Source organism: Canis lupus, chromosome 35 (genome assembly GCF_048164855.1).
Source record: "Canis lupus baileyi chromosome 35, mCanLup2.hap1, whole genome shotgun sequence".
NCBI classification, from domain to species: domain Eukaryota; kingdom Metazoa; phylum Chordata; class Mammalia; order Carnivora; family Canidae; genus Canis; species Canis lupus.
Window position 1 is genome coordinate 13,531,208 of NC_132872.1, and position 17,769 is coordinate 13,548,976.

The 17,769-nt window shown below is 40.1% G+C and overlaps 1 protein-coding gene across 2 annotated transcripts in view; it reads right to left on the bottom strand.

Moving 5' to 3' along the window:
- Positions 1 to 13,912, bottom strand: part of SIDT1 (SID1 transmembrane family member 1) — a 95,214-nt gene extending 81,302 nt beyond the window's left edge. For both annotated transcript variants that reach the window (XM_072812522.1, XM_072812521.1), the window contains exon 1: positions 13,703 to 13,912. In XM_072812522.1, coding sequence (XP_072668623.1) covers positions 13,703 to 13,897 — 195 coding nt within the window. In that variant the 5' untranslated portion in view covers positions 13,898 to 13,912. The remainder of the gene's footprint in view (positions 1 to 13,702) is intronic.
- Positions 13,913 to 17,769: the final 3,857 nt, after the last annotated feature.

Sequence of the window (17,769 nt, forward strand, 5' to 3'; positions counted from 1 at the left end):
TTATATTTGATAAAAGACTCGCATCCAAAATCTACAAAGGATTGTTAAAACTGAACAAAAAGGAAACGAACAATCCAATTTAGAAATGAGCAAAAGATCTGAACAGATACCTTACTAAACAAAATATACAGGTAGCAAATAAGCATATGAAAATATGCTAATATGCCCTTAGGAAATTGCAAATTAAAACAATGAAATACCACTATACCCCTATTAAAATGGCTAAAATGCAAAGCACTGACAATACTAGATGCAAATGAGGATGTGGAGCAACAAGGACTCTTTCATTGCAGGTGGGAGTACAAAATGGTGCACTCACTTTGGAAGGCAGTTTGACAGTTTCTAAGAAAGCTAAACATATTCTCACCATAGGATCCAGGAATTAAGCTCCTTGGTATTTACCCAAAGGAGTTGAAAACTTATGTTGTACAAAAATCTGCACACAAATGTTTCTAGCAGCTTTATTCATAATTGCCAAAAATTGGAAGCAACGAAGATATCCTTCAATAGGTGAATGGATAAACAAACTTTGGCACATCCAAACAAAAGCATATTCTTTAATACTAAAAAGAAATAAACTATTGAGCTATGAAAAAAAAAAACCATGAAGGAACTTTAGATGCATATTGCTAAGTGAAAGAAGCAAGTCTGAAAAGGCTACATACTGTATGATTCCAACTACATGACATTCTGGGAAAGGCAAAACTAGAGAAACAATAAAAAAGCTGCTTCCAGGATTTGAGGGAAAGAGGGAGAGGTGAATAGGTGAAACACGGGATTTTTACGGGGATTAAATGAATTATCCTGTACAATCCACTGAATGGTGGATACATTATGCATTTCTCAAAACCTATGGAACCATATAACACCAGGAATGAACCATAAAGCAAACTGTGAACTTCAATATATAATAAAGATCAAAGTAACACCAAAGCTGTATCAACATTGGTGTATCATTAGTGTAGCACGCTAATGCAAGATGTTGGTAATTAATTATAAATAAATTAATTGATGCTTAATTTTTTCTAAACCTAAAACTTCTCTGAAAAATAAAGTCTATTTAAAAAAATATATATAAAGGAAGAGTGAGGAAGCATACAAAGCTGAAAAACTTTTGTGTCTCGGGATAGGTAGAGGGAAGGGCAAACCTTTACACTCTTAATCGTCCAATCAATTGTAAAGTACTACAGCCAGGGGATGCTTTTACTTAGGACTACATGCTACTTGATGATGTTAGATAAACTTTAATTTTGCCACCATTTTCAGATATAGAGTATTTTATTTAAACACTTATGAGTTTAACCAAAATAAGTGATCTATACTTATAAATAAATGAATACTTTCATAATTACATATAGACACCCTGGCTAGTCTTTGGATCAGCTGAAGAAGGCTGGGTCCCAAACAAACTTCCTTAAAATTATGAGCTGAGAACTAGCTCTTGAAAAGGTTTTTAATGGAACAGAGGGAAAATTTACCAGTTCTTGGGAGCTATGGCAGGGAAATGGATTCCTATAGCTTTCCTATCAGAAAAGAAGGCTTATATTCAACTTTCTTTGGACACATTTTTCAATATAAGACACCTTCAAATCAGTTTCACTCTTCTTATCCAACCCATTAAAAAATCACTTACTTAATCTTTTTTTTTTCACTTACTTAATCTTGTGCAAAATCAACATCTGCATATCCTTCTTCCTAATAGCAAAATCAATTTATTTGCCTATTGTCACTTCAAATAAACTAAGGGATGAGACAAAAGCGAATTTGAAGTAATTACTATAGCAAATTATTTCAATTCATTTTATTATTAAAAACATTTAATATATAATCTACATTTGCTATATAGCACTCAGCTTTGCTTTTATCTCTCCAGGAATGGAGCACTATCTTTTGATTGGTAAATCAACTGCTTCTCCTGTATAAACAATTTTTACACATGTTCTTAGAAATTTATTATATATGAAAACCAAAGGATCTTAGACTGAGGACATAGGTGTTAAGTCCAATAGTTGTTCTTACTGCTGACCTTAGCCTTTAAGAAGAATACAAATCCTTAGATTTTGTTTTGGTTTTGGTTTGCGTAGGAACTAATGTGCTAAAGAAAACCTCAAACTTTCATTTTCACAATGTACAATAAAATAAACAATATTCAAAAAAATTTTAAGCAAAATAAAAAAGACTATGATTTTATTGCCTGGCAGCACTATGGTATGTTTGATATTTTCCTTGGCAAATAAGCAGAAAAAATGGTGAGGCCCCAATTCGAATAGCTCATTAGATGTCCCTTTAAATCATTAATGCACCATCTTGGTGTATTGACATGGGACTTCAGTTAGTTCCAGAGTTAAACAATGTAGGAAGAGCTGGCTAACAAACTCTGGGTGCTGCATGGCAACGTGTAATAATATCAATCCATTTGAAAGGAAGAAAGAAATCTTTCTTCTGGCATCTTCTTGCAGCACAGAAGTTTCATGGTATCACAAGTATCAAGTCCTTGATCTTTTAGATTCAAGCCAACAGTGAGAAATGACATAGATAAGGTGTTGAAACCAAAGAGGGAAAAGAAGGATGACTGAAAATCTCTACTTTTTTTTTCTTTTTTAAATATGTAAATTCAATTAGCCAACATATAGTACATCATTGGTTTCTGATGTAGAGTTCAGTGATTCATCAGTTGCATATAATACTCAGTGCTCATCACATCACGTGCCCTCCTTACTGCCCATCACCCAGTTACCTCATCCCCTCACCCACCTCCCTTTTAGCAACCCTCAATTTGTTTCCTACAGTTAGAATCTTTCATGGTTTGTTTTCCTCTCTGATTCCTTCCCAGTCAGTTTTCTGTGCTGTGATTTATTTTCCCTATGATCTTCTGTGCTGTGTCTTATGTTCTACATATAAGTGAAAATCCCCACATATTGTATAAGATACCTAAAATACCCCCCACAGAAAAGAGCATCACAACAGTAAAATCAAAACAAAACAAAATAACAACCAAAAAACTAAACCCAAAACTATCATAAGCCTATTGACATGGCACTCAGGAAGAAACAAAAGGAATATGAGAAAGAAACTAAATGGAATTGGAATACAAGCTTAGCACATGTGGCAAAGGTGGAGGGAACAAAGCAAAACAAAATAGAACAAACACACCTCCAGGTGTGAAGAGCCCTAGGGGAAACTTCTCAAAAGAAACGAAACAAACAAGCAAAGAATAGTTTTTCAGAAACAATAATTTCAAGTTTCATTTATTTGCTTTTATAAGACAAGGAGTTAGAAATAATATTTTTGGCAAGAAATTTCTCCTACTTGTCTATAGTTAAGAAAAACATTACGAGCACCTGAGTGGCTCAGTTGGTAGAGTTTGTGACTCTTGACCTTAGCACCATGAGTTTAAGCCCCACACTGGGCATAGAGCTTACTTTAAAAAAAAGTAATAATAAAGTTGTACACAAGTATAAGGCATTCTTTAATTACACATAAAAATTACAATCTTGCACATGGTAAAAAAAAAAGGCTCAACTTCGTGCTTGAAAAAATATTAAAAATGTAGTCTCTTATCTGTGGGGAAAATAAAGCTCAGGGAGGAAATAGGTTTTGCTGAAGGTACATAGGTTATTAAAAAGATAAAAACACACATTTTCTGGTGTCCCACTCAGTGTTCTTCCCCAATAGTGCTCAGTATCTTGGTTGTTTGTTGTCCTTGACTTAGGAGAGCAAAACATGTTTCTTTTGAAATATTAAAAAAATACATTAAAAGTACATTAAAGACCATTAAAATACAGACAGGTTCGGAAAAGACCACTAAAAGACCAGAGACAATGTAAAGTTTACCATATTTCAGAAACGCCTAGCAAAACCATATATTTTTAAAAATATGAGAACTCTACAGTCCAAGATTTGAAATGGATAAAATTATGAACCTGAATTCAGACACTCATATATTCAAGCCTCAGTGATTGCTGATGTAATTTGTTTCACTATTGTGGTTTTCAGTTTCTCATGAATAAAAAAATAATGATATGCTTATCTTTTTAACTATAAATTCAAAACTGAGGATTATTATCACTGGTCTAGTGACAGAGCTGCCTCTCTAGATGATCTGGATAATGGGTTACAATAGATGCCCTAGATGATAACTAATGATGTCATCTTCCCTTGTGATTCCCTAAAAGCCATGAAAATATTATTTATTTTGCTAGTGATGGGGAAGTATAATTCTGCCTCCTCAGTTATAATATGTGGGGTTTCTTTGTTTGTTTTTACCACACCACCAAGGGATTCTCAGACATTAGCTGGGTGTCCCATAATTCAACTCAATTCTGACACTTTCTACTTGGAGATAGCATCAGATTCCACAGGTTAAAGGATCAGTTCTACAAGACTGCCCTTCCCCACACTTCTTCCTGCCTTCAAATGCCAATCAAAAAGTTCAGGTTGGGGGCACCTGGCTGGCTCAGTCAGAAGAGCATGCAACTCTTGATCTCCAGGTCCTGAGTTCAAGCCCCAGGTTGAGTTTAGAGATTACATAAGTAAACAAACAAACTTTAAAAAAAGTCCTGGTTGTCATCTGACTGACCAGGTATAGATTAGAGGTTCCAACAACCCATCTGTGGATTTAATTAATTTACTTGACTAGAAAGAGGCAGACTACATAAAATGGGGAAAAGGACCTATGAAATTTCTCAGAAAGAAAGTCATGTTTGATCATTTCACAAAGATAAGAGAAGAAAGCTAGGAAACCTATCCAGGTCCATCTTTCCCTGCTAAAGTAAGAAAAATTCATCTAATGTAAAGATGAGCAATAGATAAGGACTGCAGTTGAATCCCAAACAAAGTTACTGGAAGTAAAAGAGACTAAGAAGCAGAAAAAATCATTTCAGATGGTGAACATATGCCAGAAAACTGTACCTATAAAATAGGTAGAAAGTATAGCCTAATATTTCAACATTAAAAGTTATGAACATTTAAAAATTATAAAAAAGCCATAAATCAGGGTTTTAAAAGTTCAGAAATGAAATCACTGGAAAAATGAAGTTTTAAAAAATAAATAGCAGAACTCAGGGTAAAAAAAGGGAGATAAATTTTAAAATTGTCATAAATGAATATTTAATTTGAAGGAGCACAGAGATATAAAAAAAATACTTCCATAATATCATAAGGAAAACAGAAGATGGGAAGGAGAAAAATAAATTAATCTGGGCAGGATATAAAAAATAATTCTAGAAAAGTTGGTAGATATAGGAAACAATAAAGAAGGGCCAACATAAGTATAAAGGGAATTCCTAAAGAAGATAAGCATTTGAATAAATGAATGTTAAAAACTCTAAGGAAAATTTCCTGAATTAAATAATCATTGAGGTTACATATTGCAAGATTATATCACATACCTGGGAAAGCCTGCCCTACAGACATGGTCTGGTAAAACTACTGGATTTCAAAGAAAAAAGGAAAGGGAATCTTTTAGGATTATGAAATTACTTGCAAGAGAAAGAATCCCTTTTATCATCACTTTTGCCAGAAGCCAAAGAAAAATGCTTAAAACTCAAGGAAAAAAACCCTATAAGCCAAGGGTTTTATATTCAGCTAATCAGACTTGCAAGTACATGGCTTTGGACAAAGTGTTGTGAACATGAAAGAATTGTAGGAGATACCTCCTAGATAATAAGCTTTAGACAATCAAACAACTGGAGGACATTAACATAAGTCTAGTTGTGAACTTTTAATTTGTAGATACCTGTAGAACTAAGACTAAATGTTTGTTGTAAGGAAGATAGCCTAGCTTGTAATGATATATGCTTTGATAATGCAGATATGAACAACTAATCAAAAATGGGGCAAGAATGGGGACAATATTTGAAAAGTAGCACAAGTTCATTAATTTCTCTAAAGGTATTAACTAGGGTTTAGATTTGGGAGTTGTAAAAAGAGATGGAGGGGTGCCTGGTAGCTTAGTCAGTTAAGCGTCTGCCTTTGGCTCAGATCACGATCTCAGGGACCTGGGATTGAGCCCCGAGTCTGTATCCCTGCTCAACAGGGAGTCTGCTTCTCCCTCTCCCTCTGTTGCTCCCCTGGCTTTTGCTTCTCTATCTCAAATAAATAAATAAAATCGTTTTTTTTTTTTTTTAATGAGATGGAGAAGATACCAGCTAATTTCAATATTGCTCATCATAGAGAACTAAGAGACAAAAACAGAAGAGGCCAATGGCATTATATAAATATATTAGTAAAAAGGTAACCATTGGAACAACAAAAAACTGCTTTATTTTACAGGCCATAATTTTTTTTTTTTTTTTTTTTTTTTTTTTTTTTTTAGAGAATGCACCAGTGTGCACACACACATGAGGCAGGACGAGGGGCAGAGGGAGAGGGAGAGAAAATCTTAAGCAAACTCCATGCTCAGAGTAGAGCCTGATGTGAAGCTGGATTTCATCACCCTGAAATCATGACCTGAGCTGAAGTCGTGAGTTGGACGCTTAATAGACTAAGTGACCCAGGTGCCCCTGGGCCATAAATTTTTAATGGTTACCAATATAGGAAGAGAGGAAATGAGGTGCAGGAAACAGGGGTAGAAGCTAGACTTCTGTTTGTATTGTTGTGGGTTTTTTTTTTAATGTGATTTTATCAGTCTGTGGGTTTTCTTTTAGTTCTTTTTTTTTTTTTTTTAACATGTTATTTCTTTATTTGAGAGAGGGAGAGAGAGAATGGAATAAGGAGGAGCAGACAGAAAAGGAGAAGCAGACTCCCCGCTGAGCAGGGAGCCTGATGTGGGGCTCCATCCCAGGACCCTGGGATCATGATCAGAACTAAAGGTAGATGCTTAACTGACTGAACCACCTAGGTACCCCAAAGCTAGACTTCTTTGAATATATCATGTTATACAGATTTTTATTTGTTAACTTTCAAACAAAATTAAGAAGCATCCCTGAAATTCAAAAGTAAAGTGAAGCAAATGAACCTAGTAAGTTGATAATATAACTGCATTGAAAGGATAACATAACTGCACTGCTACCTTACTTTCAAACACAGTAATTTGACTCAACATCAATCATGAAATATGCCATAAGGTTAAAGGAACTGTAAAAATAACTCTCAAACTGTTGCCAGTAATCTTATTGTTGGTAATGTTGTTAGTATTGTTATCTAAAACTGCTGTGTGTATATTGTGGGTTAAAGCAAATGAGTAAGTCAATATAGTCGAGAACCAGGGTTTTGGGCATAGGAGAAAGGAAATCGATGTGTAAGATGGATAAGGTTAAGTAAAAACCCTGTATTTCTGAAGTACTAGTGTGAATTCATGATACAAACTGTCCTTTAGCTCTGTGTACTAAAAAGAATTAGAAAAAAATTACCAATCCATTAGCAATAGAGGCCTCTTGGTTTCATACTGTGGTCTCTATTTCTTACTCAAAGGACCCTGACCTTTCTAATTCCATGTTGGAGACAAGAACTGAACCTGATGAGCTTAGAATAACTGTCCATGCCAGAAAGCAAGGAAGATGTCAGAGAGTGCTTGTATTTTATCAAGATAATTCAGGATCCAATTCAAATTGTCTTTTTCTGGCCAATAAAGAATCTGCACTTAAGTTTAGTAACAGCAATGGGTTAACACACATAAAATATGTTTAAATTCATGAGCTCATACTTATGCTAAATGAAATCTCATTGGTCATTATAATAAGATGCTAAAAGACAACTCATTATTTTGAAAATTGGTAAATAAAGGTGAAGAATGAAGTCTTTATCCCATGTCTGTTTCACAAACAATAGCTTAAGGTACCCAAAGAGCTGATGAGGAAAGATTTCTTATTATAAGAGTATTCCAGCTCATGAATGAGAAAATAAGAGATATAATTAAAATATCATTACTTTGTTATTCCTAATGAAACTAGGCAATTATGATCCACGGTGGGTATCATCACAAAAAAAGAGACAAGCAGGTATTATATGCCTCCTGGTAGAAATATATACCACCGCTTTTGACGCAGTGTTGTCAATAAAGAAATCAGATACGTTTTTCTATATGTGAAAGGCCTTTGTCCTTTCTTCCTGTTGAAGTTCTTTTTATCTCTTATGACCTTTTCAAGCCTCATATCCTCCAGCAAAGCTATCTGTGGGATGAATGAGTTCTCTAAAGTCTTGTAGGACTTGGAGCAGTGCTGTCCAAGGAAAATATATGACTCACATGTGTGCTTTTAAATTTTCTTGTAGCTACTTTAAAAAGTACAAAGAAACAAGTGGAGTTAATTTTATTAATATATTTGATTTAACTTAATATATCCAAAATAATATCACTTTAACATACAATCAATGGAAATATTAATGGCACATTTCTACTGTCTTTGAGATCTGGTGTATATTCTACACTTATGGTACATCTCATATTGTGACTGGCCACATTTCAGGTGCTCAATGGCCACATGTGGACAGTGGCTACCATGTTGGACAGCAAATACTTACAGAATCCATTATATAACTTAGCACATGACTATCAGGTCTAGGCAGGCAGAAGATGGGTTCTGCATGAAATTGGATCCCAGACTGGAAAATATCAGCCTCTAAATATCCTTAAGACACTTTGATGTAGAATTTTCAGAGCCACAGAGGAAAACATGGGAAGTAACTGCTATGGACTGAATGTTTGCATCCCCTTCTGCCTCCAAACTCATACGTTGCAGGCTAATCCCCCATGTGACCTTCCAAAGGTAAAGCCTTTGGAAGGTCATCAGGTCATGAGGTTGGAGCCCTCATGATGAGATTAGTGCCCTTAGAAGAGATAGGAGAGAGCTTGCTTAACCTCTCCGCTTGCTGGGCCACGGGAAGATAGAGCTATAAGAAGGCACTGTTACATACTAGGTAGTCAGCTCTCACCAGGCACCAAATCTGTTGATGCTTGGATCTTGGACCATGTAGTCTCCAGAACTGAGAGAAATGATGTCTGTTTTTTAAGACACCCGGTCTATGGTAGTCTGTTCAGCCAGATAATGTAGTAATGAGAGAATTTTCTCCTCACAAACAAGCACCAGTCCAGTTCATTAGGGGAACTGGGAGACCAGCAGATGAGGCTTCTCTGCCTCAGTACATAAAGAACACAGGGGGCGTGCATCCCAGACCCGGGGAACTGAGGGTAATCCTATCACAAGTTTTCATTCTTCCACGTAATCAGTAAGGTATAGTTAGAAGTTACTGCTCAAATATCCTGATATATACGTCATTGTTCCCAAGAACTGGATAGGCTTTTTGAATTTGGACCCAAAATGCAGTATAACTGGTTCTAGGTAGACAACTACTGGTTGATGTGAATAAAGCCAAGGATTGTTCCTTGGGCATAAAACAAGCATATGTCCTTAAAAGATAAATGTCTCAGTTGAATAAACAAAAGGAATATTTCCAGGGAAACATTTCAAATTAAAAGATCTATGGTGAACAATGAATTCTGTTGCTGAAAGCCTCAGAGAACACTTCTTGTTGCATGGTAGTTAGATTTTTATTTAAACGCTTCTTATCAGCATCTAGCTCAAGTATAAACATCTGATTATTGCCACCACCTGTCTCTACAAGAGTATTCTCATTTCTCAATAAACCTGCTTTTGTGCCCTCTGTCCTAGTCAAACATATGCCTGGTGACTTTCTCAACAAGGTGATTTCCTCCTCGTTTATTTCCAGCCCTGTAGTGATAGAGGACCCAGTTTACGATAGTGAAAACTCTCCTCCTCTGAAAAGGAGTCTCCAGATACTTCCCCTCCAGAGAAATAAAATGAACCATGATCTCGCCTAATCTGCAACTTCAATCCTTATATTCATTATTTTTGTAAGCAGTCGCTCCATTCTTCCAGTGATTTTTTTTTTTTAAGGGCAACTTCCTATTTACTTTACTCTGCCTAGAAGACATATGAGACCTTTCCTGATGCTGACCTCAGCTAATTAGCATGACACATGCTTGGCTAAATAGTTCCTTGAGACCAGTGTTTGGTACAGGAGATGCAGTGGCTGACAGGAAAGATTAGGGGCAAAGGTTCCCACAGCAGCTTCCTCTTCTCACCAAAGCCTAAATTGGGAATAGCCTTTCTCCACCAAAGTGAAGAAAAAATAATGGCAAACATAACAGTAGCTTGAAGAGAAAAAGAAAAAAAGATGAAAACTCAAAAAGCTATACTTTTTTTTTTTTTTCTAAACCCAATTCTTTGTTGCTTCGAAGAGGTATAGGTGGGAGGTGACCCCTGCAGGAGAGGGATCCCTGACCAAAACTTGGGTCATTAAGGGAAAAAGGTCCTGGCCAGCCTTTTGACCTTGGGTTCATAGTTCTTTATTTAGTAGGGCCCTTCAATGAGTTTGGGGTCTGTGATGGAGGCAAAACTGCTTCTCACGAATAACAAAAATTTCGAGAGTGGGGGAGGCCAGCATTTGGGGTGGGGAGTAGCCAGTAAGATGGTGATAAACCAGAGCCTAAACATAGTGCCACCATCTTAAATTGGTAAATTGTTATAACAGCATTGCCTAGATTTCTGCTTTAATCTATCACCTACCCTATGCTGCTCTGCAAACCCTTATGTTACTCCAAACATTCAGGAAAATTCTGCTATACCTAAAAGCATCGTATTCATGTTTTGGAAGGTGGGGCTGCCAGTATCCAACATGGGGCAAACAGGACCAAGAAGAGAAGAGGCCATCAAGAGAAACAAGAGTAGGGGCACCAGGGTGGCTCAGTAGTTGAGCATCTGCCTTTGGCTCAGGTCATAATTCTGGGGTTCTGGGATCGAGTTCTGCATTGAGCTCCCTGCAGGGAGACTGCTTCTCCCTCTGCCTATTTCTCTGCCTCTCTCTCTCTGTGTCTCTCATGAATAAATAAATAAAATATTTTTAAAAAAGAGAAAGAAACAAGAGCAGTTAGATCAGAAAAATATAATCTCTGATGAAGTCAATGGGAATACCAGCTGGAGGGAGAGGGGAGTAATCCCCAAAGTAAGAGGGTTGAGGTTTCCACTATCTTACTTGCATACTAAAGAGATGTCTCAAAAGCTGTAAGATTTAAGGACAGCTGGTTCATATTATTGCATGCCAGTATTAAAATAATTAAGATACCTGAGTTATCTGCTAGTCCCACAGTTCCCAACTGTATTTCTCAGATTAGTGAAATTTTAGTGACTACTGGGGTTGTCAACTTTTTATTGTATCATGCAAAGATATTTTAAAAACTAAGTTTCACCATTGTTTCATAAAATAAGAGATATGTAAACATGTAGACAGGTAAAATGGAAAGGGAATGATGTCACTTACCAAGGCCACACACCCCATGCCTATAGAGTTAGGATTTTAATCTAAGCCAATCACCCTGAGACCCAGGAGGCCTTGGGAGGAAGTTTATGGGCATTTATTTCATTTAACCCTATATCCCTGGAGAGTGAGTCCTTAGAATACACACACACACACACACACACACACACACACACACATCCATTTTATAGAGGGGAGGGCTGAGGCTACTAGCGTGCTGCATGTGCACAAAGTGAGTTGGGCAGCCAGTCCGAGTTTAGTCAAGTGCCATATGTTAGCCTAAATACAGCATCTAAACTGATTCTCTATAATCAGACTTTCTAAATAATAGCCAAATAACCATTCTCAAAAAAGAAAAAAAAATTCATAACAATTTCATAACAATTGTTAAAAATGTTTTTATCTGGAATGATCTCACACTTCCAACCTAATAAAACATATACTTTATTTTTAAAAAAGATTTAGTTATTTATTTTAGAGGAAGGGTGGGGAGGGGCAGAGAAAGGGAGAGAGAGAGAGAGAGAGAGAGAGAGAGTCCCAAGCAGACTGTGCACTGACCATAGAGCCTGAGGTAGAGCTCAATCCCAGGACCCTGAGATCAGGACTTGACCAGCTGAGCAACCCAAGTGCCCCCAAAAGTATGTATTTAGTTTTATTTAGTTTTAGTTTACAATTTCCTTAAATCTTTCTTCACTTATTCACTTTTCAAAAATATTAATAAACCTTCCATATGCCAAGCACTGTGCTAGGTGCTGGAACACGGAGATGAACATGACTCTGCCCCTGTCCTCAATATCTCACACTTTTCTAGGAAAGTCAAGCAGGTGACCCAGCTGCAAACAGTGCACCCGTGCAGTGGCAGAGAAACTCACCAAATACTAAGGGTGAAAAGGTTAAGTGATAGTTAAAAAATAGCCAATGTATTTCTAAGCTGAAGTGCAAGAAATACTAAAGCCTGATGTCAGAACTTACTTTGTGCATATCATCTGAGTTTCCTTACCAATGATTTGGAGGGGAAACTGATAGTACACCCCAGAGTTCATGGAATATTTCAGACTTATTCTGAGCAAATTACAGGGCTAGGGACACAACTCATGTGCCATGTCAGCTTGTCCATACTACACACTGGAAGGAAGAGATGGAATTGGGGGGATGAGAACTGCCCCTCCCACTTACCCAGGATAGAATGGCTCTGCACATGGTCACTCTGCCTACTTCAGGACATGCAACCTGAAGGTCAGCAGAGGACAGGCCAGGGTGGAGGGCTCTGCTGCCATGGTGACAGCAGCTTTGTGCCAGACTGGAGATGGGGAACTTGCTCAATACGCACAGCTGGGAGATGTCTGGGAGTGGTGATGGGCACATTGGTCCACCCTGCTTCATACTACTCCAAGCTACCAGGTTTCTGAATTCTGATTTTAAGTGAGAGTTAGAGAGGGAGGCATAAGGTGGTATCTCGAGTTATCTGATTCTGGACTTTCCCGAGGGACTAGGGAATGCTGGAATAGTAAGGGGTACACATGCACATTCACATGGGAAAAGGATCCAGAGGAAGGTGCACTGGGGGAGTCTTCTCCTTTCTGCATGCCCCAGAAGGTACCATATTAGAGGGGAAAAAAACCTACCCATGCATTTCTCCTACATTATATAATCAGAGTATATATATATATATATATATATATATATATATATATATATATATATGTCAAAGGGATAGTTGCTGGGGCAGTCATTTCCTCCCGTTGTCTCACCTCGATTCTTGTCAGAAATAGGTCTAGAACTTTCACACAATCACCCATTTAACAGCAAAACCTCCACAGATCAGCTGATGGCTGCAGTTTGCACATCTCTGGCCACGTCCTGTGGCTTCTCGGGAGCACATACGTGTGACAGCGGTACAGAAACGCAGGAGGTGACTATCGAGCACTCAGAGGCTCTGCAGCTCGCGTCCATCCTCACACAGTCCTATTTTCCATTCTCAGCAGCTCTCCCTCCCCGTGCGCTACGAGGTAGAGGAGTCTGGAGAATCATCCAGATGAAATGAGGCTCCTTCTCCGCAAAGGCTTAGGAGCAGAGAGGTGCAGTCCTTTCCCTCCGCAGCCCTAGAAATCTTGAGTTTCCTTAGAGAAAGGCGCGGCAAGGGGGCCACGAGCCGCGGAAGGTGCAGGGAACCTGTGTCTCTGCAAAGCCCCGAAACGCCAGGGGACCAGGCCAGGGAAGGTGCGAGAGGAACCCGAGTCGTCGGTCCCCGGGCGGGCTGCGGAGGATGCGGCAGCCCGGGCAGGGCAGTGATTGCTTTGAAGGGCAAAGGGCACGAGGGGTCCTCTGGTCCCCGAGCTCAATTCTCAGGGAGGGGACCCCCCCCCCCCCCCGGCAGCGGCGGGGCTCCGATCGGGCAAGTTCCCGGGGAGGAGAGCGAGCGTCTTACCTGGCCGGGCTGGCTGGTGTAGTTGAAGGAGTAGATGTTCTCGGTGCTGAGGCTCACCACCCCGCCGTAGACGCGGTCGAAATCGGCGCCCCTGGCGGGGTCGCGGGGGTCGCGGCGCGGGGCGGGGGGGCCCGCGGCCCCCGAGAGCCAGGGCAGGAGCGCGCCGAGCAGCGCGAGCCCCGGGCCGCCCCGCATGGTGGGCGCCGCGCCCCTGGCCGAGCCGAGCCTCCCCGCGGAGGGGGCGGGCGCCCGTCCTTGCAAAGCCCCCCGCGGGCCCGGGGGCGCAGCCTGGAGACGGCCGATCAAACGGCGCCGCCGCCGGGGGTCCCCGCGGGAGGTCGCGGGCCGGGGGCGCAGGGGGCGCGGGGGGCGCGGGGGGCGCGGGCCTGGGGCGGCTGCTGGGCTCTCCCGCTCCTGGGCGCCGGCCCTCCCCCTCTTCTCATTTCTGATAACCCCCCGCTTACCCAGCCAGAATTGCAACAGAGCCCTTCCCTTACTCTACCTCCAAAAAAATAATAATAAAAATTTCTCAAAAGGCATCGGAGACGCTCCAAGCAAGCGTTCCCCGGTCTCGAGGAGTCCACCTGAGCAGCCACCCGGCAGGAAACGCAGCCCGTGTGGAGGAGATGTGCGCCCTGGCTGCGAGCGAAGAAACAGAAAGCAACAGAGCCTGTCCCCAAAGAGGGTGCACGAGTTTGCTTTTCCTGTCTGCTACCTGCAGAGAGCCCCTGCCCGTTGGAACGATGGCCATGAACTCTCAGGTCTCCAACAGAACTCCTTCCCTCCCCGACACCTGTTTTATTTCCCCCAGCATCTTCTATTTTCAGGGAGAGCCTCCCCCCCTTCCGAGTTCTCTCTCCCTCGCCCTGTGTGTGTACGTGTTAAATATGCACAAGTCATAAAAGCAGCGAATAGCTGGGGGAAAGGAGGCACCTTCGAACACCGCCTGAAATCTGGCTCCGGAAGTTGTCAAGGACGATTTAGAGAGCTGGATTTCTGCAGAGGGTGCTTTTTTTGTTTGTTTGTTTGTTTGTTTGTTTTTTGTACCCCCCCCCCCCCAACTTCTTGCCTACTTTACCCCTGCAGTGACTTCTTAGATTCTGGGAGAATCGCTGGGGTTCTGAATGGTCTTTCAAAAGAGGGAAACCACAGCCCATCATTAAAAGGAAAGATCCTTCTAATAAAAGTGAGGGGATTCCATTGAAACTGTTGAAGAGGCAGCTCCAGGGTGAGGTGGGAAGAGGATCCCTGGGAAGCCCTTGCGGGATCATCCGACAATCACAGTTCAGGTGCGGAAGAGAACTGACTGATTTCGGCTTCAAGTTATTCGTAAACTAGAAAATAATATAATTGCGTTCAACTTGAAGGAACATTTTAAAGAGAAATCGGAAGAAAAGGTCCTGTTCAAAGAGTTAAAAGATTAAAATCCTAGCATTTACCATTCAAAGGGAGGGATTTAATTAATTAACTAATTAATGATTTAGAGAGTAAGTGGGGGAAGGGCAGATGATGAGGGAAAGAGAGGATCTCAAGCAGGTTCCACATTTAGCCTGAAGCACCACTCAGGCTGGATCTCACCACCCCAAGATCATGACCTGTGCAAAAATCAAGAGTTTGAGGCTTAATGGACTGGACCCCAGGTTGTTGTTTTCTTTTACCTCTTTGAGTTCCTATAATTTATTAAAATATCACAAAGGAGTTCAATACATTTGGTATAATGTTTTATTTTTTTAAAGAGTTTATTTATTCATGAGAGACACAGAGAGAGGCAGAGACATAGGCAGAGGGAGAAGCAGGCTCCCCACAGGGATCCTGATGAGGGACTCAATCCGTAAACTGGGATCACAACCTAAGCCAAAGGCAGATGCTCAATTGCTGAGCCACCCAGACATCCTTGGTATAACATTGTATAACAGTGCAGTCATAAAACCATGGAAGAGTGAGTTAGAGATTCTTTATTAGGACAATTTTCACTTTAAAACAACGTTCTTGAAAATGTATGGGCATAAGGACAAAAATACTAATTCAAAGAGGAGTCTCGGGGTAAAGTTTAAAGTGCAGCTCATTGTTTTGAGAAATAGAATAATTTCATACTGAATTTGAATGACATTAAACTGTTGTATTTAAAATGTCTATGCCTCTTTTTAGAATTTTTTTTAAAAGTTTTTTATTCACGAGAGACACAGAGAGAGGCAGAGACATAGGCAGAGAGAGAAGCAGGCTTCCTGTGGGGAGCCTGATGTGGGGACTCCATCCCAGGACCCCAGATCACTACCTGAGCCAAAGGCAGATGCTCAATGGCTGAGCCACCCAGATGCCCACCTCTTTTTAGAATTTTTTTTTTTTTTTTAAATTTTTTTTTTAATTTTTATTTATTTATGATAGTCACAGAGAGAGAGAGAGAAAGAGGCAGAGACACAGGCAGAGGGAGAAGCAGGCTCCATGCACCAGGAGCCCGATGTGGGATTCGATCCCGGATCTCCAGGATCGCGCCCTGGGCCAAATGCAGGCGCCAAACCGCTGCGCCACCCAGGGATCCCTCTTTTTAGAATTTAACAAAATTTCATAAGCTTGAAGTTTATAAAGTCTTTCAAGGTTAACTGGCCTAGCCAGTTCAAGCACTCTTTACAGCTATAGGGTCATGGAGTCCTACTCAACACCACAAGAGGTGAGTAATTGGCTTTTTCACACAGTAACTCTCTTGGGGGCAAGTGTCTCATTATTAGAAAACTATTTCACTTTCTAAATTGAAATCTGCCTCTTTTCCACTCACTGGCATGGGTTCTGCCCTCTGGAGCTAGGAATAAACTTAATCCTTCTTCCACATGACAACCTTGTGGGTATTTGAAGGAGCTATGATCCCAACATTAAGAACTGAAATTAGAAGTGATTAGAACAGATCCTTCATCTTAGCAAAGAACTCAAAATATTTATTTTAAAGCCACTACAGATTTTATATATACCATTTTGAATTATATACTACAAATTACTCTATACTACGATCTAATCCTCATTCTGTTAAATGACCTTGGGTAATTAACCTCACAGGATCACACGGTTCCTATAAGGAAAAGAGAAGGGGAAGAATGTTTTTGAAATTGTATTAGAAAGTTTAAGATGTTGTATGACCAAATATTGTTATCATACGACTCCTAGTTCAGCTAAAAGGTTAGATATGGTCCATCAACTAGGCTGGCTCGTAAAATATATACAAAGCCACGCTTTTATTGTGAGAGGCTGAATATATGAACAGACATTGCATAGACCATATTTGATAATAGACCTCTGACCCCAAACTCTGCAGCAACCAGTCCAGGGAGCCAAACCACAATCTCTGCAGCAAACGGCCCAGAACAATCAGGACGTGGTCAGTGACTGCCAACTTCCCCAATTTTTGCCTTTGCTTCCAATTCAAGATCAATCAGAGGAAGCCAAATATGCTCTACAAACCATAAAAATGCCCCACTTCTAGTTAGTCTACTCGCAGCTTCTCTATGTCACCAAGATACCATCAAAGTATTTTTAAAACCTTGTCTTTTTTTCATTATAAAGCTTTCCCAGTCCCCTGCCTGCCTTTGAGTCTTGGCCAAACACAGACGATGGTGGCTTGCTATAGCAAGCTCTGAATAAATAACCTCTGTTTTCATTTGAGTGGTCTTTTTTTTTTTTTTTACCCCCATAGTTTTCCTGAAGGTTCCAAGGAGATATTGTCTGTATTGCTTGTCACCATAACCCCAACCTTTAAGCAGGTGCAATACACACCACGACATTTGTGCCTTACCACTTGCAGTGCTGGGTATGTGTTGACGTGGTAAGTGAGCATCACGTCTGAGCTCTGCTTTCTTTTAAGTTCTTTGGCTATCTAGTCTCAGCTTGATACCTGGGTTTTGTGATTGGTTCTCATTTGTTTGGCATCTTTGGTGGAATCAGGTCATTCCTTTCATTGCTTTTTCTCTCTTTTCTGCTTCTGTTTTGTGTTATGCTGTCCAAAAATATTGTTTGCTATGGAGTAGAACACTGGACCAGCATTCTTCTGGACAAACATTGCTTTGGATTGCCTATAAAAC